At 42.0% G+C, this 22331-nt stretch overlaps 1 protein-coding gene across 2 annotated transcripts; it reads right to left on the bottom strand.

Annotated features, from left to right (window-relative positions):
* Positions 1 to 1000: 1000 nt before the first annotated feature.
* DUSP14 (dual specificity phosphatase 14) lies at positions 1001 to 21487 on the bottom strand. Of its 2 annotated transcripts, none has more exons than XM_074320161.1 (3): positions 21331 to 21487; positions 3456 to 3544; positions 1001 to 2325 (listed from the first exon to the last, which is right to left on the bottom strand). In XM_074320161.1, exon 3 carries the CDS (start codon positions 2234 to 2236, stop codon positions 1640 to 1642), a length of 597 nt encoding a protein of 198 aa, XP_074176262.1. In that variant the 5' UTR covers positions 2237 to 2325; positions 3456 to 3544; positions 21331 to 21487; the 3' UTR covers positions 1001 to 1639. The 2 variants fall into 2 exon arrangements, with proteins under 2 accessions (XP_074176262.1, XP_019588101.1); XM_019732542.2 differs by lacking the exon at positions 21331 to 21487 and adding an exon at positions 19679 to 19730.
* Positions 21488 to 22331: the final 844 nt, after the last annotated feature.

The following is a 22331-nucleotide window of genomic DNA, read 5'->3' on the forward strand; positions in this document are numbered from 1 at the left end:
TACTATAGAACAATGATGATTGTGGATTCTTACCCAGACTACCCGACTTACAGTTTGCCTTCATGCTAAAGAGGCCCCGGCCTCCATAGCCATAGGATTGCTTTGTTCTTTTGACTGATTTTTGATCATGTGCTGATGTAGCATTTATGGGTTCCTCTGATTTCCCACAGAAACTATTAATTTTATCTGTTTTTCTATTTAGACAATAATGGTGCAAAAGTGGGCAAATGGTATGAAACAAGACAAGGTAAAATTTAGGTGGAAACCATTGCCACAAACCAGATAAAATCTGGAGGATGTAATTAATATAAATATGCAGCCATGGGTATTATATTGATGGCTTCTTTCCAAAATAGACCAAAAATCTAGAAAATTATTCCAGTGATAAGTTAGCTACAACCTACTGACAAATGAAGTTAAAAAAAAAAGTGATGTGACAAGTGGCTCCCTATCTAAATATCAGGGGCAATCTGGTAATGGCCAGTAGTTCCCCAGGAACATGGAATAGAGAAGAACTAATTAAACTACCAAGTCCCTGTGGAGTTGTGTTGTCAGATTTATTAGGAACAGTGAACAGGGCGACATTTCCAAGTTTCAACAAAGGAAACCATTGTTATTTGTTTATCACTTGTATTAAGGTTTGGTTTAAGACATTTGTGTGTTCATAGTTAAGCAAAGGAAGACCTTTTGTTAAAATCCAATTTCTTTGATGGAGGATCACTGCTTTGGTGCATTCCAGTTACCAGGAGAAAACTACCTTTTATCAGTATACACTCTGCTCTTTTCCTCTGTTCCGGCACTGTGAATGATATTAATACCTGCCATCTGCAGGTTGTCAGATGTGGGCATGGTTCAGCAGGGATGTCTATTTTAAGTACTGTTCATCACTGTCGCAGGAGCCGTGTTTAACACAATTATTGGAGAGCATCTTTCTTCCATCAACACACACACACACACACACACACACACACATTGAAATTCTTCTTAGTAAAAATTCTAATATGTTAAGCAGATAGATTTATTAAAAATAATGCTAATTTAGTCCTGGGGCACAATGAATCCAAGAGGGTGTTTGCAGCAGATTTCATTATAATTAACAGCTCAATAATAAAGGTGTTTTTTTTTCACTTACAAAGTCACTAAATAATAAAGGGGAAAGGAAAGAGTAGGGCTAATCTGGTAGAGACTGAAGCTGGTATCAATCTTCCCTAAGCGCTTGGCGTGGTCTGCAGACTTAGGCAAAGCTTGTCTCAAAAGGGTTGATCAGGGCCCATAGCGGTTTTTGCACTGAGCTCCTGGACCTGTCATGATGCCAAAAGGCATGAAATTCATGATAGAGCAGAAGTAAACAGTTTATTAAACTGTTCAAATTATTAAAAATGATTAAAAGCCAGTTAAAGGTTTTCATAAACACTATTCCAAAATGTTAGTTTTAAAAATGTTACTAGCAATGTATGCATTCCCCTTATGTCCCTCCCCACCCTCCCTATCTCTTAAAATAAACTTGAGCACTCAGTGTAAAAAACACTTCAGGGAGAACCAAAGTCAGCATTTGAAAAGAAAGGTGAAGAGGGGAGCAGACGGTGTGTAGCAGACGCTGGTTCTGCTCCAGGGGCTGCCGATGCGGGCTCTGGTGGCATTAAATCCCCCAGTAAGGCATCAGGTGTCGGGACTCTTTCTCATAAACGTCTGGAATTATGCCATAAGGTGTCTGTACCATCTTAACTGTCGACTTCCCAAAAAGCTGGCGCTCGTAGTCTATCAGCTGCCTCCAGAAGCCTACGTTGGGCCTGATGACAGGCCTCCGGGCTTTCACCCAGTTGTACGCCTCCAGCAGGCACACGCTGTGGAACTTCATCAGGTAAGCAATGCACAGGGTGGCCGAGCGGCTTACCCCTGCGGCACAGTGCACCAAGGTGGCCCCATGCTTCCTGCTCACGCTGTGGATCTTGTCGGCCACGGTGTCAAAGTACAGTCCAATGGGGGCATGAGGCATGTCAGCCAGAGGCACTTTGACGTATTCAAACTGCGGCCAGTTGAAATTGGGGATCTCAATGGTAGCATTAACGATGCAGGTGATGCCACGAGCCTGGAGGAGGTGCCGGTTGGAGGCCACACTGCCTCTGCCCAGGAAGAGAGAGGAGGTGATTTGAGCAATGCCTCCTATGTCCCCCTCAGAAATCATCCGAGGGGCCATGAGAGTCCGTGGTAGTGTGCTGTGACCTCTGGAGCTCATGAAGACGCCAACAATCACACTTGCATCGTTGGAAGCAAGACCAGTGATTTGTTTTCCCCACCAAGGAATCCGAAATTATAGTCTCCTTCCTGCAAAATACAGGTATCTGTCAGTATTAAATGCTACTGATCACAGCCTTCTACAGTGCTGGTGGAAAGGGAAGGTGAAAGGATTAGAGATGGCTGTTGTCTATAACAGAGTGTGTTCTTTCAGGTATGTAGACAAATCATTTTCTATCAATTAACAGGAAAAGTAGCCTAAGACGCCAATATGTAAAATCAATGTAAAACTCAGCTCTCTAGTGAGTGTTTAAAAAAAAGGGCACTAAATGGAAATAGTCATCCTGTCTTAGGAAAAGTGACAGACAGAAACATGCCCAACTGGTTCATGTACAACAGTCTTGCAGGGTCTTGCTCTTGCTGAAGGGAGTGGTGTTCCTTGGAAATTAGGAAGGAAGCAGAAGAAATTCTAATCCTTCCGATAGCCATGTTCTTACACATGCTGTTGCTACATCCATGTCTAATTCTACACAAAGAGATCTTACAAAGGGATAAAAATGACATCGCATTACATAATACGTTCAATGAACTTTCTTTATAGACTAAAAAGATACTGAATTGGATCAGTTACAGAAAAGCCAGGACATATGGTCACCTTAACCTTTTATTATTTTAAAAACAGCTACTCGTATCATATTTGTGATATCTGAATACTTTGGTAACTTATGCTGTGGCACTTCCATGGAAATAATCCCAAGCAATTTGAAGGCCATGGTCTCAAGAATTCACTTGTCAAAGTTATTGAGCATTTCAGCTCATTAATGACCTGACCCTGGGTTTGGTTAAATAATTTCACTTTCCTCAGCCAGTTCTAAGCTCCAAGATGAATCCCATTGTTTTCACATGTGTGTTGGAGTTAAATTTAGTTTAACATTTAAAGACCTATATTCTCTCATTAGAACAGTGTTTACTATAAAAGACATTCAATATTATATAATTGCTGTATAGCATGTGTTAGTAACAACAGAAAAGGAAATCACTGGTTTTCTGAGACTTTAGAGCCACCATTTCCTCTGACTACATGTCCACACTGCTTTATAGTCTGTGTCCACTGGAAGTGTGTCTATCCCCACCCAGGGTAGGTAGGGCTGCTCAAGGGATTCCAGGCAGAAGAGAACATCCCTCATTCCACAGACAGAAGTAGTACTGGGGATACTCACTTGTGAGGAGTCTGGTCACTCTGGAGTCCTGGGTGTAGACCTGGAAAATCCTAAGTGACAGTGCTGGTCACAGTGGATATAAATCAGATCTGCAGAAAGACAAGGAGGCAAAAATGTGGCCAAGCAAGAAGTTCAAAATAATTCCTCCTGAGTTGTTACTACTATATTGAGTTTGACTGGAATAAAGAGGAAAGTATGCCAAATATATCTAGATGTGCATTGAAAAGAATGTCCTAGTAAGAAATATAGCCTAAGTCTCAGCTTTTCATTAATGACACATAACCCACAGTGTGGCAAATGTAAGTACAGTTTTGGCCGTAACAAACACACATTTTTAAAAGATTCACAGACCACAACGTATCTATGAAATGTAAGGCTCTGATCACTGGACCAGCAAGAGATGCAAAACAAGCTGGAAGTCTCTTCCATGTGCCACCCTCAGTCACCCCAGCAGTGTGAGAGGCTGCGGCGTACTGCAAACACAGTGGGTACAACGGATAAACTAGATGCTGCAAGACAGCTTCCCGCAGGCCTCCTGCAGATGTGGCTGCAGCCATGAAGGCCAGCTGCAGGAAGTGGTGTCGAGAGCAATTTGAAATTCCACTTTCTTTCTCTTCCTTGTTGGATCTCTTATTTATTTTATGTAACAATATGATGAGCACTAATGAGCATCATTAAAAATGTGCTCCTCCCCCACCTGATCCTCTGCCTTTACCAAGTAACCATCACACTTAAATTTTTTTTTGAACAGCTCTCTTGAGGCATAACTCATATATAACTTGACGAAGTATACAACTTGATGAGTTCTGATGTATATATACACTTGAGACACCATGACCTCAAAATAATAAATATATCCATCACCCCCAAAATTGCCATCTGGTCCAGGACTTCTGCTTGTTGGGAGTTTTTTGATTATTGATTCAATTTTGTTAGTAGTTATCAATATGTTTAAATTTTGTTTCCTCCTGATTCAGCCTTGGAAGATTATATTTCTAGGAATTTATCCATCTCTTCCAATTTGTTGGCACATAATTGTTCATAGTATTTCCTGATAATCCTTTGTATTTCTGTGTTGTTGGTTGTCACTTCTCCTTTTTCATTTCTGATTTTACTTAATTTGGCCTCTCTCTTTTTATCTTGATGAGTCTGGCTAAAGGTTTATCAATTTTGTTTATCTTTTCAAAGAACCATCTCTTGATTTCATAGATCTTTTCTTTTTATTTTTTTTAGACTCTATTTTGTTTAGTTCCGCTCTGATCTTTATTATTTCCTTCTTTCTACTTACTTTGGGCTGTGTTTGTTCTTCTTTTTGTAGTTCCTTTAGGTATAAGGTTAGATATTAGGTTGGTTCAAAAGTAATTGCGGTTTAAAAGGTTAAAAATTAACAAAAACCGCAGTTACTTTTGCACCAACCTAATAGTTTGAGATTTTTCTTGTTTCTTGAGGTAGGCCTATACTGCTATAAATTTCCCTTTTAGAACTGCTTTGGCTGTGTCACATAGGTTTGGGGTCGCCATGTTTTCACTTTCAATTGTCTCAAGGTATCTTTTGATTTCTTCCTTGATCTTGTTATTCATTGTTTAATGGCATGTTATTTAGCTTCCATATGTTTGTGTGTCTTTTGGTTTTCTTCCTGTAATTGATTTCATGTAGTCTGTTCTGGGAAATGTTCCATGTGCACTTGAAAAGAACGTATTACATATTCTGCTTTTGGGTGAAATGTTCTAAAGATATCAGTTAAGTCTATCTGGTCCAATGTGTCATTTAAGGCCACTGTTTCCTCGATTTTTCTGTCTCAATGATTATAGCCATTGATGTCAATGGGGTGTTAAAGTTCCCTACTATGATTATATTACTGTCAGTCTCTACCTGATGTCTGTCAATATTTGCTTTATTTATTTAGGTGCTCCTATGCTGAGTGTGTAGATGGTTACAGGAGTTATATCCTCTTGTTGGATTGATCCCTTTAACATTATGAAATGCCCTTCTTTGTCTATTGTTACAGCCTTTGTTTTAAAGTCTATTTTGTCTGGTGTAAGTATTGCCACCCCAGCTTTTTTTGGTTTCCATTTGCATGAAACATCTTTTTCCATCCCTTTACTTTCTCTCCATGTGTCTTTTGATCACAGGAAGCTGGGGTGGCTATACTTACACCAGACAAAATAGACTTTAAAACAAAGACTGTAATGAGACACAAAGGGCATTACATAATGATAAAGGGGTCAATCCAACGAGAGGATATACCATTTGTAAATATGCACCCCACTTAAGGAGCACCTAAATGTATAAAGAATAATTAATAGACCTAAAGGGAGAAATAGACAGCAATACAATACTAGGGGGCTTTGCTACCCCACTTTCATCAATGGATAGATCAGACAGAATCAATAAGAAAACATAAGCCTTAAATGGCAAGTTGGACTTTACAGTTACACGAGTATACAGAAAACTTAATAAATTTAGGAACATTGAAATAAGCATCTTTTCAGACCACAATGGTATAAAACTAGTAATCAGTTAGAGGAAGAAAACTGGAAAACTCATAAATATGTGGAGACATGCTATACCAAACAACCAATGGGTCACAGAATATATCAAAAAAGACATCAAAAAAAATCTTAAGAAAAATGGAAATACAGCAAACCAAAGATTATGGGATGCAGCAAAAGAAGTTCTAAGAGGGAAGTTCATAGTGACGAATGCCTACATCAAGAAACAAGCACGATCTCAAATAACTTTACACCTCAAGGAACTAGACAGCAAACAAACAAAGCCCCAAGTTAGTAGAAGGAGGGAAATAACAAACAGCAGAGCAGAAATAGAAATAAATGAAATAGAGACTAAAACAACAGTAGAAAATACCAATGAAGCTGAAAGCTGGTTTTCTGAAAAGATAAAAATTGAAAAACCTTTCACTAGACTCACCAAGAAAAAAAGAGGATTCAAATAAAGTCAGAAGTGAAAATGGAGATGTTATAACCGAAACCACAGAAATACAAAGGATCATAACATACTACTACTAACAGTTTTACACAAACAAATTTGACAACCTACCAAAACTGAATCATGAAGAAATAAAGAATCTGAACAGACCAATAACTAGTAAGGGTACTGAAACAGTAAGTCAAACAGACAAAGACAAATACTATATGGTATCAGTTACATGTGAAGTCTTAAAAAAGCAAAACAAAAAAACACCCAAACTCACAGATACAGAGAAGAGATTGGTGGCTGCCAGAGGAAGGGGGCTAAATGAGTGAAGGGGGTTAAAAGATGCAAACTTCCAGTTATAAAATAAATTCATCGTGGGGATGTAATGTACAGCATGACTGTTAAAGCCATACTGCATACTTGAAAGTTTCTTAGAGTAGAATCTTAAAAGTTCTCATCACAAGAAAAAAATTTTTAACTTCGGTAACAGATGTTGACTTACCGTGACCATTTTGCAGTATATACAAATATCAAGTCATTATGCTGCACACCTGAATCTAATATGTTGTATGTCAGTTATACCTCAATAACAAATTGACAAATAATTACAGCTTTATAATGCAGTGGTTCTCAAACCTGAGTGCATCAGAACCACCTGGAGGGCTTGTCCACACAGACGGCTGAGCCCCACCCGAGTTTCTGATCACGCAGTTCTGGGCTCGAGAACTGCTGTCTCCCAGGTGGTGCTGATGCTGCCACGCGTCAGAGCACACACAGGCCACTGCAGAGGTGCATGCTCTGGTGCCACCCAGACGCCCCTTCAAGGCTGAGGCACTCGGAGTGCGGGACCCTCCCAGAAACTGCCCTTGTTGGAAGGGAGCCGCCTTGCCCAAGGTTATACCCCTCTTTGGGGGCCCACATGGGATGACTAATGGTGAGGGGCACACTGAGAAGTGTACAGGCGCAGTCACATCAGGACGCGGAACATGGACGTCGTCACATAAAGTGTACAGCCGTGTTAGATGCAAGTGGAAAAGGGCAGAACTTGGATGTGAGAACATCCTGTCCTGCAGTAGAGCAGTCTTTTGCCATTTCCAAATCTTTCCGTGGCAGAGTCCTAATAGTTTAAAAAGCAGAGTCACCATGGTAATAAACGTATAATTAGGCTTTCAAACTGTTAGTGGTAACTCCCTAATCAATGTGGAAAATCTGGAAGATGCTAATCAAATTTCCAACCGGGTAATATAGTTACTGTCTAATTCAGAGGGACTGTCTTGTGAGCTCCCAGATAATCGTTCTGTTTGGGAAGACAGCAGCCCTCCTGAGGCAGGGGTCCCAGGCTCACCCAGGGCCAACGGGTGGACTCCAAGCCTTGCTTATTCTGTTAACGCCCATTTGCTGGGCAGCGATGGGGGACCGGTGCTGCAGGGAAAGAAAACAGACTGAGTCCTTGGGGCAGAACCCAAGGGAAACAGACGCGATGCACCCTCCCAGTTGCTGCTAGGCAATCTCATGCCAACAAACCTGCTGAAAATGCCAAAGCGGGTCCAAGGTTTAGAAAAACAACTTCTGCCAGAGAGCACTCAGAGGGCACAGAGATTACAGATGCTCCTTTGACAAACACTCATGACCCCTTTTAAAGATCGGAAAATGCAAGGTTCAGAAAGGGAGAGATAATTTCACCGTGGAGAACGCAAGTAATTGAACCAGACCCAAGGTGTCGGGCTCCTAGCTCAAGCCCACACTGCTTCTCGGCGGGTGGGGTGAAGTGGGGGGGTGGCTGTGTTCTCATTACCTGCCTTACAGCATGCCGACACCACCAACCAGCGCCTTCAGTGCATGAAAGGGGTCTTGGACCTGCCTAAGAAGAATGGGTTTAAATGCTGCTTATAAAAAACACAGAGCCCAGATCTGCTGAACTGCCCCAGTTTCTCTTATTGCCTGGAATAGGAAAATGTTGCTACAAACTGGTACACCATTCAGGACACAGGAAGCCCTCCTGAGAGCACAGAGACCTCACTCAGCAAGGAGTAGTCCCAGAGAAGAAGCCTTAGTTTGCTTCAGTTCTAGGATTAGCAGATTCTAATCATCAATAGAAGAAAATATGGGTAATACATCACAGGTGTGTCAAAATGAACTCAGTAAATATGTACTAGAAGACAGAGAAAGGGTATCAGGAGTGTAAAAGTCTGAGCCACGTTTGAGGTATCAGAGCAAGGTGCTTGCTGCGTGACCGTGCCACTCCCACTGTAGCACACTGGTCTCTGGGATGAGGATGACCAGAGGAATGTCCACGTCGCTGTCCGTGGTGGTCAGCTCAGCCCTCCCAAGTTGCTCTGGCAGCTGCATTTACTTTTTGGAGGGAAAAAGGCTTCCCTGGCCAGGGGAAGGGGTGGGATGGCGTGGAAGACAAAAAGGAGGAGCTGCCCTAAACCACCCCCAAAGACGTATTTTACAAGTTATAAGCAGTGTCTCGGCAGTGATGATGCTGGTCTCTGAATAAAGACCAAATGCAGAATTAAGTGTCTGCCCAGTGGGCCTGTGATCTCAATAATGCATAAGCCAGCAGCCACTGGCTGCCCCCTGTACTGGAAAGCAGGGATGCGGGCAGCGGGCTCCTGCGGGCACTGGTGCCCACACCTGGAGCAGACTCGGAATCACTGCCCGGAGTCATGGTCTATTCAGAACATCCAACCCAGTGCCACAGAGGCTACTTTCCTTTTTTAAAAAATCATGACAAATAACCACTAGAATCAGCAGTTAACTGAAATTCTATCCACTGCTTTTTCTCCTCATGTTGAATAAGCAGAAAATTGCCACAGTGGTGCTAGAGATGACTGTAAAATGATTGACTAAAATATTTTTAGCTTTAGAAATTTCAGAGGGTCACAATATATATCAGAGGCCTGCACTGTTATTTTATTTTTACACCTGTGAGCCTATGTAATCACACTTCCTCCCTCCATTAAAGTAAATCTTTTTTTTTTTTAAGTAAATCTTTAGTTCTTAAAAAAACAAGCAAAAAAAACTTTAAGGTTATTACCCTTTTAAAAATAGAAGCATTTTAGCCTACACTGTCATAAATAAATAAATACTACTTCTCTCATTAATTTTCCTGATTAAATCAAAAACATGTTCCATTGGGGAAAAAGCTGCTAATATACTCAGTCTTACAAATAAAAGTCAGTCCAGTAAACTTTCATTAAAGAAAAAAAAAATCTTTGACAGAGCATTAAGAATGAAATTCAAACAAATGTTTGAGTTATATTCATATAAAGTAAAATGAAATAAATAATATTCACAAATTGTTCTCAGTCATCTGGATAGCTTTAGTAATTTGGCTAAAACACCTCAACATCTTATATTTAGAGGAGGGGTTGTTTTGCTTCTCCCACCAAATAAATTAACTGATATGATGGTGTCATGGGATGAAGATAAATACACATAAAGCTAAAGGCTGAGAATTAACGTTGTGGTTTGGCCATAGATATGCCCCCAGGGTGACACGGAGCTGTAGGGTAACTGCCTGTGTAGTCGCGACCTGGCGGGCCATCCCGGTGTCTCTTCATGTGGACCACCAGCCCATGAACGGAGCCTAACAGACACTAGCCAGCTGCTGCACGGAGAATACACCACAGCTCAAAGGACACTTGAGAAGAGGAAAAACATGCCAGTACAGTGCATAGGTGCACAGACTTGAACTCGTTCCATATGACGAATTCATAGATTTCAATGTTAGAAAGAGAAGGAGTAGGGAAAAGCGACTATCAATAACTACCTATAAAAGGTGAAGAAAGGTACATATTTTGGGTACCATGGGTAATCTGTTCACATTTAGACTTGAACTTTTGAATTTCGTCCTCATCTACTTGGGTATTTACCTTTCATTCATTCACACAACCGTATTTACTGAGTTCATGCCATGTGTTTAACATTAGTCTAAGTGTTGGGGCCTGGGGCAGAATATTTGCGAAAGGTGCCCACAGCAATCTCTCTCATCCCACATGACCTTATGTGACCAACTCAACCAAAAGAGTACAGTAGAGATGTAGAAATGCTGCTGCTCAGGCTAGATGATTCCACCTTGCTCTTAGAACCCCGTTGCATGCTGTAAGGAAGCCTAAGACAGTTGCCATGTGGAGAGGTCCCATGTGGGTGTTCCAACCAGCAGCCCAGCTGAGGTCCCAGCTGACAGCCAGTATCAACTTCTAAATATGGGAGTAAAGACACTTCAATGATTCCAGCTCCCAGCCATCAGGTCACCTACCCCCAGGCTTTGAATCTCCGACCAGGGGCCCCAGATATTGTGGAGCCAAGAAAAGTTGTCTCTACTGCGTGAAGTACAAATTCCTGAAATACAGGATGCTGTGAGCAAAATAAAAATGGCTGTTTTTACACTGTTTTAGAACAGTGCTATGCTGCAATAGTAACTAGAACGGACATAAAGGAACATAAGACATGACCCCGTGCTAGGATTTTATCTTAAAGAGATGACGCAAGATACTCATATAAAACAGCTGAATAACAACAGTAAGAGATGGACTAACATGAAGTGAATCAAATTAGTGCAAACAGCACGCGCCACAGCAATGCAGAGAAGGCACAGGGTCAAAATAAGTCAGTGATACTGAAAACCTGAGTTTTGTTTCTTATAATTTTGTATAATTATGAGGGGTCTTATAATTATACGTTGTTGTTTTTTTTCACCAATCCATTTAAAACACACTGCCATTCTTGCCTTTCAAGAGCCTCCATAGTTTTAGATTCCAGATGGAGAAGACAAGCTCTTTGCTATAACCTCTTACTACTCAAGACCCAGCAGCGTCCACCTGAAGCTTGACAGGAATGCAGACTCTCCGGCCCCATCCCAGACTCCACAGGTGATCAGTATACACATTCAAGTGTGAGCAGCACCGCTCTCGTTGATCTGCCTCAGTCTGTCCCACTGGACTTGCTGAAACAAAGCTGAGCACCTGTTTTGTTTAAGCCACACAAGCATGCTCAGCCTGCCACAGATCAGTATCCTTCTGCTGTCATGGTTCCCAGATGAGGAATCAGAGGTAAATGGAGGTGAGGAGGCTTTCCCAGACTCTACACAGAAAATTAGTAACCCCACTGGGAACACAGCCCCTTTCCATGAATTGTCTGTTGATTAATCAGACAATCTGACCACAACAGATCAAGTGATCTGAAGACTACCAAAATGGACATTTCACTGGGGAAGAAAATAAAAACTGCAAAGAAATTAAGGAACTTAATGTCAGTCTGACTGTGCTTTATAATCTGAATATTAATCTAAAAAGTCCTAAATTTCTAAGTAGTAGGAAATGGTCTTTGGGTGTAAAAAACCTGATAAACCTAACCCAAGAAAATGCTTATAGAATTCTACAATCACATTAAACTTGTATGGTGATAACTGGAAACCAATTTGTGTCACAGTCCATGTAAATAATACTTTAAAATCATCAAGGAGTAAGAAATACAAATTAAATATGAATCATAGCTTCTTGGTTAAGCAGTGAACTTAGGTAGGTCAGAACATCTACAAATAGAGTACTTTAAAAAACAAAAAATTCAGCAATTAAACCCAAGGTAGGTATAAAATCTCAGAAAATGCAGATCTTTTCATAAATAAGATCTTAGTCCTTAAAATCTCATTTATTTAAGGACAACAAAAAAGATTGTATAAATTAGCATAACATTCACAGGACTAAGAGCTCAACAATGAACAACTGACCACCCTTTGATCATCTTATCATCTGATGTCTCATTGGATGAATTAAAATCCTTAAAATTCAAGCAGTGAGCCTCAACTTTCTCCCTGCAAGAATTTCTTTATCATACCCCCGGCCCAATTCCACATTTGTGGTGATTTTATACCAAATTCATTTATAAAGTATTGATAAATTAATTTCTCATTTTTCTTTATACATCAAAGGCATCTATAATCATCCACTAGAGTTTCTGAGAATAGGATAACCAGGTAAATCTCTTGCATTTACTGGAAGGAACTTGGTGAAGCTACATACCCTCTCCATGCTGAGGGACAGCTGTGCTACCCGACTTTGAGGGCAACTGAGGGCTGAGTCTGAGCCCCCCCATAGCAAAGGCAGGAATCAAAAGGCAAAGAGGATCCTGAAGTTATTCCCTTGGCTTTTCTCCTAAAACAATTGTCTTACACAATAAGGCAATATACATCACTCTTTTGAGATTATACTACTGTATTTTCCCAAAAATAAGACTGGGTCTTATATTAATTTTTGCTCCAAAAGACACATTAGGGCGTATTTTCAGGGGATGTCTTATTTTTTCATGTACAACAATCTATGTTTATTCAAATACAGTCATGTCATCTTCAGGAACATCGTCATAACGTACTAAATGCTTCTGTCTGACTGATGATCTTAACTGGGGCTTATTTTGGGGCAGGTTTTATTTTCGGGGAAACACGGTACTAATTATTATTCATATAAGAGAATGCAGTGGCTGTGAGCCACACTACTCTTGTTCAAATCAGAGGTTGGCAAACTATGGATGGCAGGCCTTGTCTAGCCCACCACCCATGAGCTAAGAATGGTTTATACATTTTCAAATAGTTAAAAAAGAAATCAAAAGAAGAACAATATAGCTGACCCTTGAACAACACCGTGGTTAGAGTGCCAACCTCCTGTGCAGCGAAAATCCGTATATAACTATTTCATGGCACATAAAAATTACTTGACATTAAAACTTAAGTATTCATGAATGAAGTTTTATTGGAACACAGCCATACTCATTTGTTAATGTATTAATTAAAGCTGATTTCACGCTACAAAGGCAAGTTAAGTAGTTGCAACAGGAACTGTATGGTCCACAAACCTAAAATATTTACTACCTGGCTAATTTATAGAACCAGTTTGCCAATCCCTGGTTGAAATTATGCTATGAGGCCATCATAGTTCGGCAAAGTAATATTTTTCTAAGTGTGGTCCTAAGGACCCCTGAATAAGAATACTGCATGATGGGGCGGCCGGATGGCTCAGTTGATTAGAGTGCAAGCCCTGAATAACAGGGTTGCTGGTTCGATTCCCGCATGGGCTAGTGGGCTGCGCCCTCCACAACTAGACTGAAGGACTTGGAGCTGATGGGCCCTGGAGAAGCGCACTGTTCCCCAATAAAATTAGAAGGAAAAAAAAGAATACTGCACGAGACTCATCTGAGCTGCTGGTTAGAATGCAGACTCCTAGGCCCCACCCCAGACCTAATTAATCTCTGGGGGTAAAGGCCTGGGAATTTATATTTCTAGCAAGTACCTCTGTAAAAGAATTTAAAATAAGATGAAGCTATTGTGGAAAAGATAAACTGTAATTTCTAGGAGGATAAATGGAACAAGAAACTTCATAAACATGGATTTAGTTTTAAAAGTTATTTTCAAATAAAATAATACATTAGTTATTTAGATTTAAGATACAATCCAATATGAAACAAGTTCCATTTCATTTACATTTTGGATCAGCCTTAGCTGAAAGTTTATACCAAGTAATTAATTGAAGCCCTATGAAACACTGAACACTTCTCCAGTTTTTGTTAACAGTGTGAAGTGAGGTACAACCTTTAACCCTGAAAGAGTTCTGGTCCCCAAACACAGAATATGTGCCAGTGCAAATTAAAGGCTATACGAAATTCCTATGTCCTTCTGACACTCATCAAAAATAGTTTAGTTTAAAATACACAAACACAGTCATGCGTTGCTTAATGATGGGGATTCGGTCTGAGAAATGCATCGTTAGGCAATTGCGTCATTGTGGGAACAGCACAGAGCGCACTTACACACACCTGGATGGTCCAGCCTCCTGCACACCTAGGCTCTGTGGTGTATACCTATGGCTCCTGGGCTACAAGCCTGTACAGCACGTTACTGTACTGAATACTATAGGCAAGTGTAGCACAATGGTGTTTGTGTATCTAAACATGGTGAACAAAACAACAGGAGATTAAATCAAGCACAAGAGAAAATAATGCAATCAAGAGATGCAGTAAACACAAGATGTCTGAGGCTGCTGCCAATGTAATGGCATACTCTTTCACAGCAAACCTTTTTTTAATCAGTAGAAAGAGTACACTCTAAAATAACGATACAAAGTATAATACCTAAACCAGTAACATAGTTATCATTATCAAGTATTATGTATTCTACATAATCGTTATGTGTATACTTTTATATAATTGGCAGTGCAGTAGGTTTATTTACACCAGTAACACCACAAATGTGAATAATGTGTTGTGCTACACCATTAGGACAGCTACGATGTCACCAGGCAGTAGGAATTTTTTAGCTCCATTATCTTATGGGACCACCATCATACAGTATGCGAGCCATCATTGCACATGACTGTATTTAAATATAGTGGGTTAGAAGGCAGCCTATCATATTCATGGAGATGGTTGTCTCAGTGGGGAAGGAAGAGGAAGGGCCCAAGGGAGCCTCGATTTTATAAGGCTTGATTTTTTTTTAACAAGAAAAGTAGTTAAAGCAAGTATGACCAATTTTGAGTGATGAGTAGTAGTGTTGGTTAATTTGTTCTTTGTAATTTCCTCTGTGACTGCAATTTCTAAAAATAAAAATTATTTGGAATAGAAGAAAATTAACTACAACAAATGTCTAGATCCAAGCCCCCTCTCTAGGCTTTGGCCCATCCTTGTCTTCACGTGAGAGCTAGACTAACAGTCGATTTGGTAAGAGAACGTGGCAAGGATACCAGAGTGACGCAATGACTAAATTAGGAAATTCTTAATTATAAATCTTGATTTCAAATTTGTTTGTAACTTGTATGCTGACAGTACTCTCCTAGATATTATTTTTATCAGTATTTCCTCAAAATTTCAAGCAAGCTCACCTCATGGCCTCTCTCTTCCAGGCGAGGAAGGCTGGTGCTTCATATATTCTCTCTGCCAGATAAATGTTTACTAGTCAACAGAAGCAGTGGGCTCTTAAGAATTTTCTCACGTGTATCCACAAACTCAAAAAGCTAAGGTGTCAAAAGACCTACCATAGGCAATTAATGCTGAAACTACTCCGGAACAAAGGCAAAAAGTGCCCAGCAGTTGCAAATGAGTTTCAAAAGGGCGTTTTTGTCCACTGAGACATCAAGATGGCAGGGGGGAAAGCTGACCAAACTGGATGGGTGGCCACTCCCAGTCAGTGTAAGAGCAAGAGTGGGAAGTGGCATGGCCCTGACCTCCGCACCCAGGCTCCGTCTTCCCTGCAACAGGTGGAATACAGTCCCTCTCTAAGTTACTGCCCACCTGAAGGGACATAAAAGAACACACATAGGATTTCTCCCCCATCACTGAGATTAAGAGGTTCTGACACTACTTTTTATCCTCCTGTAGATGTCTTTTCTTGAACTTATACATAAGCAGTTTTTAAAAATTATGATTATTTTTGGGGTGGCCGGATGGCTCAGTTGGTTAGAGCATGTGCTCTCAACCACAAGGCTGCCGGTTAGACTCCCGCATGGGATGGTGGGCTGTGCCCCCTGCAACTAGATTGAAAACTGTGATTGGACTTGGAGCTGAGCTGCGCCCTCCACAACTAAGATTGAAGGACAACAACTTGACCCCCCCCAAAAAAAAAAAAGCTATTAAAAAAAATAATGATTATTTTAGAATATCTGAAACAAAGCTTTTATAAATAACTAAAAAACTACTCATGACTTATGTAAAAACTGAACATAGAACAATTGAGCCATTTTTCAAGATGCCGTACAGAAGAAATAAAAAGGAACTGCAAAACTCACATTCTTTGGGCTACTGTTCTTCCACCAACTCTTCTAACTATGAAAAACGATTTAGAGGGTATTTTCTAAACCTAAGCAGAGCTGTAGAACATTCTGCTATTCTACAATAGGCTGTTCGTAGATAATACTAGTCACAGCAGATACTCAACACATACCTGAATTTAATTTAATAACTGTCCTGACGTGACCTCCCTATCTCCCCCTCTCTTTCGCATCCTTGCCCTCCCTCCCCATCCCACCCCACAGACACCCCTAACTTTAAACCTAGCTAGCAACACCAGACACAGGCAATTAAAGTTAACCTGGCAACTATCTACTCAGAAAGCAGGAATTTTCTGTATCAAGCCCAGTTCTAAACTACCTCTTCTGTCACACACAAAGGAAGATTTGGAGAAAAGTACATTTGAAAGATGGTAAGAGTCATTTATTCCAGTAGCAAAGAAGCTGTGGTTCCTCTGGAATTGCCAAGGAGGGACAAACCACGGCCTGTGCCGGTGCCTCTTAGGCGATCTGCACATGCTCACAAGAAGGTGAGTCCCTATCCTCAGAGGGCACTTTAGCAAGGATTGGCCTGCTTCCTGCATATGTCACACACTAAAGCCCGCAAGACTGGTCTGCACATTCAGGGCTGGGCACAAAGCAAGTGTTCACTAGCATAACGCAAGTCACCAAGTTAGGGCATCTGGTAGCTCAAGAGAGAGGATGCACCCAAAACCTTCAAAAGTCGTCTAGGTACTAGATACTTTTATTTTTAATACTTCATTTTGTATATTTAAATTTCCCTATAACTACGTATCTGTTAAAAAAAAAAAAATCAATGAAAGGGTTCCCCTACGTATTTGTCAACCAAATCGAGTGCAAAAACCATCTCTGGCCTTTGGTATATTAGTCCAAACTATACAATTAAACATAAGTATATATAAATACACTGATACACGAAGGCACAGGGATCAGTACATATAGGTGACATGTATTCATTCAAGAAATATCCAAACATATTGTGGTTAAATAGCAAATACAGTGGATTATAAATTCAAGGCTGACACCACTGGAGGAATGTAAATTACTACCCCGTTTCCCTGAAAGTAAGACCTAGCTGGACAATCAGCTCTAATGAGTCTTTTGGAACAAAAATTAATATAAGACCCAGTATTATACTATATTATATAAGACCCGGTCTTATTTTACTATAAGACCGGGTCTTATATTAATTTTTGCTCCAAAAGACACTTTAGAGCTGATTTGTCCGGCTAGGTCTTATAAACACGGTAGTACCACCACTTTGGAAAACAGGCATCAGCTAGTAAAGCTGGAGCTATGCACACCTATGACCCAGCACTGTTTATAATTGCCCCAGTCTAGAAACAACCCAGATATCCATCAGCAGTGGATGATGGATAAATAACTTGTGGTTCATACAAAAATGAACTAATTATAGTCACAGGTAACAACATGGATAAATCTTAATACTATGTAATGCAAGGATTTTAAAAAATTATGTGTATATACATAGAAACATACACACATACATATATATATATATATATATATATATATATATATATATAATATTGACCCCAAACAAAGGATTTAAAAGAATTCCAACTTTGATCACATTTGCATAAAAGTGAAAAACAGAGAAAGAAAACTGAGCTGTTGAGCGATTTATATTTAGGGGATAAAACTATAGAAAAGAAAGGAAGTGATTTCCACACAAATGAGACTAGTTACTTGGCTTGGTTACCTGTAAGGGCGATGGAGAGGTTGTCACTGGGAAATAGTGGGTGGGATGAGAGCACTTCTTGACAAGATGGTTATGATTGCATTTTCTTTAAAAGCACTCATTAAGTTATGCATTTATGTTTTATACCCCTTTCTGTGTGTTACAATTCACAATTTTAAAAAAAGTTAAATAAATACAATGTCAATTTCCAGGAATTCAGAACCATTATAATTCTGCTAATCTGGGGAAAGAACACTTCCTCTCTGAATGTCACAATCAGCTGTCAGCCTCACAAGGTCAGGGACCTTATCTGCCAGTATTCAGCACAGTTCCTCTAGCATGGCAAAAATCCTCGATAAATGTCTAACATTTAAACCCATAAACTCTTGATGTGAATTTTGTTTTAACTCACCCATCTCCTGAAATTAACTGATCTGCACTGTGACCACATCAACACTTCCCTTTCTTTGTCTTCACCCCAGTGAAGCTTTCATAAATAACTAAAGCTACCACCTTAAATATTCGCTCTGTAAGTTTACACCCAGGCGCCGTTGCTTTAGCAACTGGCCCTACCTTCCATTCCCTTTTATGCCTCCTTATAAGCAAAGAAAAGATGAATACACTAGTAGTCCTAGGTTTCTTTTTTTTTCTAATGGGAAAGTTACTCTGCAACTCAGAGTAACGCCTAGGGTGTTAATGATTTTACTGCATTGAAGTTGGTTAAGAAGGGATCATTTGCCCATTGACCAGGGAAATATTACCACGCTACCAGGTTAATAAAACTTTACAACCAGCTGTAATTAAAACACAGGCCACCTACTCTACAAAGAAACCAAATCTCTATGAACAGGCCTGGTTAATTTTATATAATACTTCATTTCAATTTAAAAAATCATTTTGTGCAAACAGACACTTATGAAAATGCTTAAAAAAGTCTAAAAGGAGGGCCAGCCTGGTGGCTCAGGCGGTTAGAGCGCCATGCTCCTAACTCCGAAGGCTGCCGGTTCGATTCCCACATGGGCCAGTAAGCTCTCAACCACAAGGTTGCTGGTTCATTTCCTGGAATCCTGCAAGGGACCAGTGGGCTCTGCCCCCTGCAACTAAAATTGAACACGGCACCTTGAGATGAGCTGCCACTGAGCTCCTGGATGGCTCAGTTGGTTGGAGCGCGTCCTCTCAACCACAAGGTTGCTCGGTTAGACTCCTGCAAGGGATGGTGGGCTGCGCCCCCTGCAACTAGCAAAGGCAACTGGACCTGGAGCTGACCTGCACCCTCCACAACTAAGACTGAAAGGACAACAACTTGACTTGGAAAAAAGTCTTGGAAGTACACACTGTCCCCAATAAAGTCCTGTTCCCCTTCCCCAATAAAAAAAATAAAAAATAAGAAAAAAAAACATGACTGTACCATGCCAGCAAAAAAAAAAAAAAAAAAAAAGGCAATTAAAAAAGAACGTCTAAAAGGATACACACAAACTCATCAAGATACAGCAAGTGCTTTTGGGAAAGATGCTCAAAAGAAGGCTTTAACCTTATCTATAAAGTTTTAATTTTTTACATAGAGAATGATTAATGTATTTCTTGTAATATTGAAAAAAAGCATTTTTTAATCCAACTTGCTTTAAAATAAAATCCCAATTGCAAAGGAATCCATCAAACCCAAGTAAAGACCACCATTTTAAAATACTAAAGTTTTAGAGGATTTCCTGGACTTATACTACACCTGGCCATTTTTTTATGATACGAATATACATTTATGCCATTTAAGGATATTACAGAAATCATACCTGCATTTAACCAATAGAAAAGATGTCAGACGAGAACACAGCATTGACACGTTTGACACTGACGTTAGAAAGACTTGGAATGAAGGAAATGTCTCCCCTTTTATGGGGGAAAGCCAAAAATATCAAGCAACTACCTCTCCTCCCCCAAGCGTCAGAAGATGAGTCAGAGCTGGAGGCAGGAATAGGGCCCATGTGTCAAGCCGCCTGTGCAGGGCTCCTTCCTACCTCCACTCGGCAACCCTCTCCCCGCACCCAGGTTGGGGTCTCTGCCTCGGCCTGTCCCCGATTGAATTCTCAGGCGTCTCTGGTGAAGAGGCTGTTATTCATTCTGGGGGCGCTTCATTCCCTGCGTTTCTAAAGGGAACCCTAGAATGAGAGCCTTTATGAGTCCACAAGTAACAACCACCAAATGCAGTTCAAGGGAGTGGCGCTTCCAGACACACAAAACTTTGCAAAGAATACAGCACCTTTGTTCCCCTCATTTTAAAGAGCAGGAAACACACAGAGCAGCTGTGACTTGTCCAGTATCACTTAACTCGGTAACAGAGCTGAGTCCCAAGCATGGAGTTGTTGACAGCTGGCCCCAGCCTCTACGGTTTTTAATTGATCTGTACAATTCTCAGGGAGGATATTTCAACATTGCATTGTATTTCTGAGTGGCCTAATGGACTAGGAATTCCAGGAAACTCTGGGTTAAATCTCTTGGTCCACATTCCTTTAAGTTAGTAAAGAATCAGGACTCAGCTATCTGCCTCCGTTTTTACATCTGTAAAACGGTGTGGTAATGCTCTCTACCAACCTCGCTTATAAAACTACAATGAACAGCTAGTTAACACATGCTAAATGCCTTGAGGTCCTGCTGGAAGTTTTGTGTTGTTTCTATAAATCCAAACACAGTAGAACTGTATTTGTAAGTCACTCCCTGGTCTCTGGGATGCCCAGTTACCATAACACTGGCTAGTACCATTGGCAACATCCACGTAAATAAAATAGAGTTATACAATCCACTCGAGGCAGCCACAGCACGCAACTCCCCTCACACACAAACAACTCAACTTCGCTTTGGAGCAAGGGTACTTAGGAGAAATAAAAAGACATGTCAGCACTGTTCACATCAATCTACCATCGCAGAAAAATACTCAAGTTGAATACTTGGCATTGCTGAAAGTCAAGTTGTTTCTATCAATGCACCAGAAACCTTTGGAAGACGCAAAAAGCCTCCGTCGGCCCCTGTGGCTCGGAGCGGGTGGATGTCGACCGCGGAGGTACGGAGGCCACGGCGGGGCCGGAGAGCAGAGGGGTCGGGAGGGGAAGGGAGCAGACGAGGATGCTCGCGAAGCAGCCGGAGGGCCGGTATCCAGGGCCAGGAGTCCGCCGCAGAGGGGCAGCAGCAGGGGGTGCGCGCCGAGAGCCAGCGAGATCCGGGCCGGGCGCTGAGGAGGGGGAACTGCGGGGAACCCCGGGCCTCTCCTCTGCCCGCTGCCCAGAGGATGCGAGAACCGCCGGGAGCAGGTGGGGGCGCCGGCACAAAGTTTCCAGAGACGAGGGTCGCGCGGGGCCCCGATCGCCTGGTCCCTCCAGCGACCTGGAGCCACGTCGGTACCAAGTGTCGCCCGCCCTCTGCCTCCCGCCCGGGCCCACGGGCCCCGTACCAGTTCGGCCGGGATCGCGGCTGACGCTCCGTCCTCCTGCGCGGCTCGCAGCTTCTGCGGGGTGGCCGCCGCGCGCGCCCCTCCTTCTCCCCTCCGCCCGCGCCCGGGGCGGGCCGCGCGCACGCTCCCTGCGCCCAGCCGCCCTCTCTCGGGGGGGGGGGGGCGCACCGGGCAGGGGGCGGGGTCTCGCGCGGAAGGCGCGCCGCGGGGGGGAAGCCAGCTAGGGACGCGCGGGGCCGCAGGCGACGCGCGTGCGCAACGCGCCCTCCGCCGCCGAGTGGTGTGGACCCCGCGATGTACGCTTCCCGCGGCGCGCCCTCTGCTCCGGGGTCTCTTGTCTCCTACATGACTCTTCCCGTCCCCACTTCAGCGTCTACCTACAAGCCGGGTTTGGGGCGAGGGTGCAGGGGTCGTGTACTTTCTGGCTGTGAGAGGGTGAAAGGCAAGAAAACGACACAAATATAAATGGGGTGAAGACTGCAGTTAGTGACTAATCAGCGACTCTCACCCCACCCCCACCTTCTATCCTGCGTGGAGGAGCCCAGGAGTTCGGACTGAGGAGTGAAAGGAAAATAAATCTCGTGGCAACTGTTGGGTGACTTTTGCTTGGGCAGTTTCAAGTAACTGTGGGAAACTATGTTGTCCGAGACTCTAAAGTAGATATAGATACGGCCATCCTTTGCCTGCCCGCCAACCCATCACCACGAACAGGTGCCATTGAGTCTCCAAACATCACATGCACAGCTCATGCCTCTGAGATGGAGTTGTAGAGCCTCCGGAGCCCAAGCCGAACACATGGATTCGCTGAGGGCTTATTTGCTGTGTCACTCTGAGGGACATTTAATTCAGGTTTGCCCATCTGTAACGTGAATAGACGCAAAACGGACATTTTTCAGCACACGCCTGCCCTAGCAGGTGGGGGGAGATACAAACGACTTCGTCAGGGCTCCTCTGTGAGTCAGACACCTAAGAGTTCAGACTCCACGCCCAGCCCTTTACTC

The sequence above is a fragment of the Rhinolophus sinicus genome, linkage group LG15 (genome assembly GCF_036562045.2).
Source record: "Rhinolophus sinicus isolate RSC01 linkage group LG15, ASM3656204v1, whole genome shotgun sequence".
Taxonomy (NCBI): domain Eukaryota; kingdom Metazoa; phylum Chordata; class Mammalia; order Chiroptera; family Rhinolophidae; genus Rhinolophus; species Rhinolophus sinicus.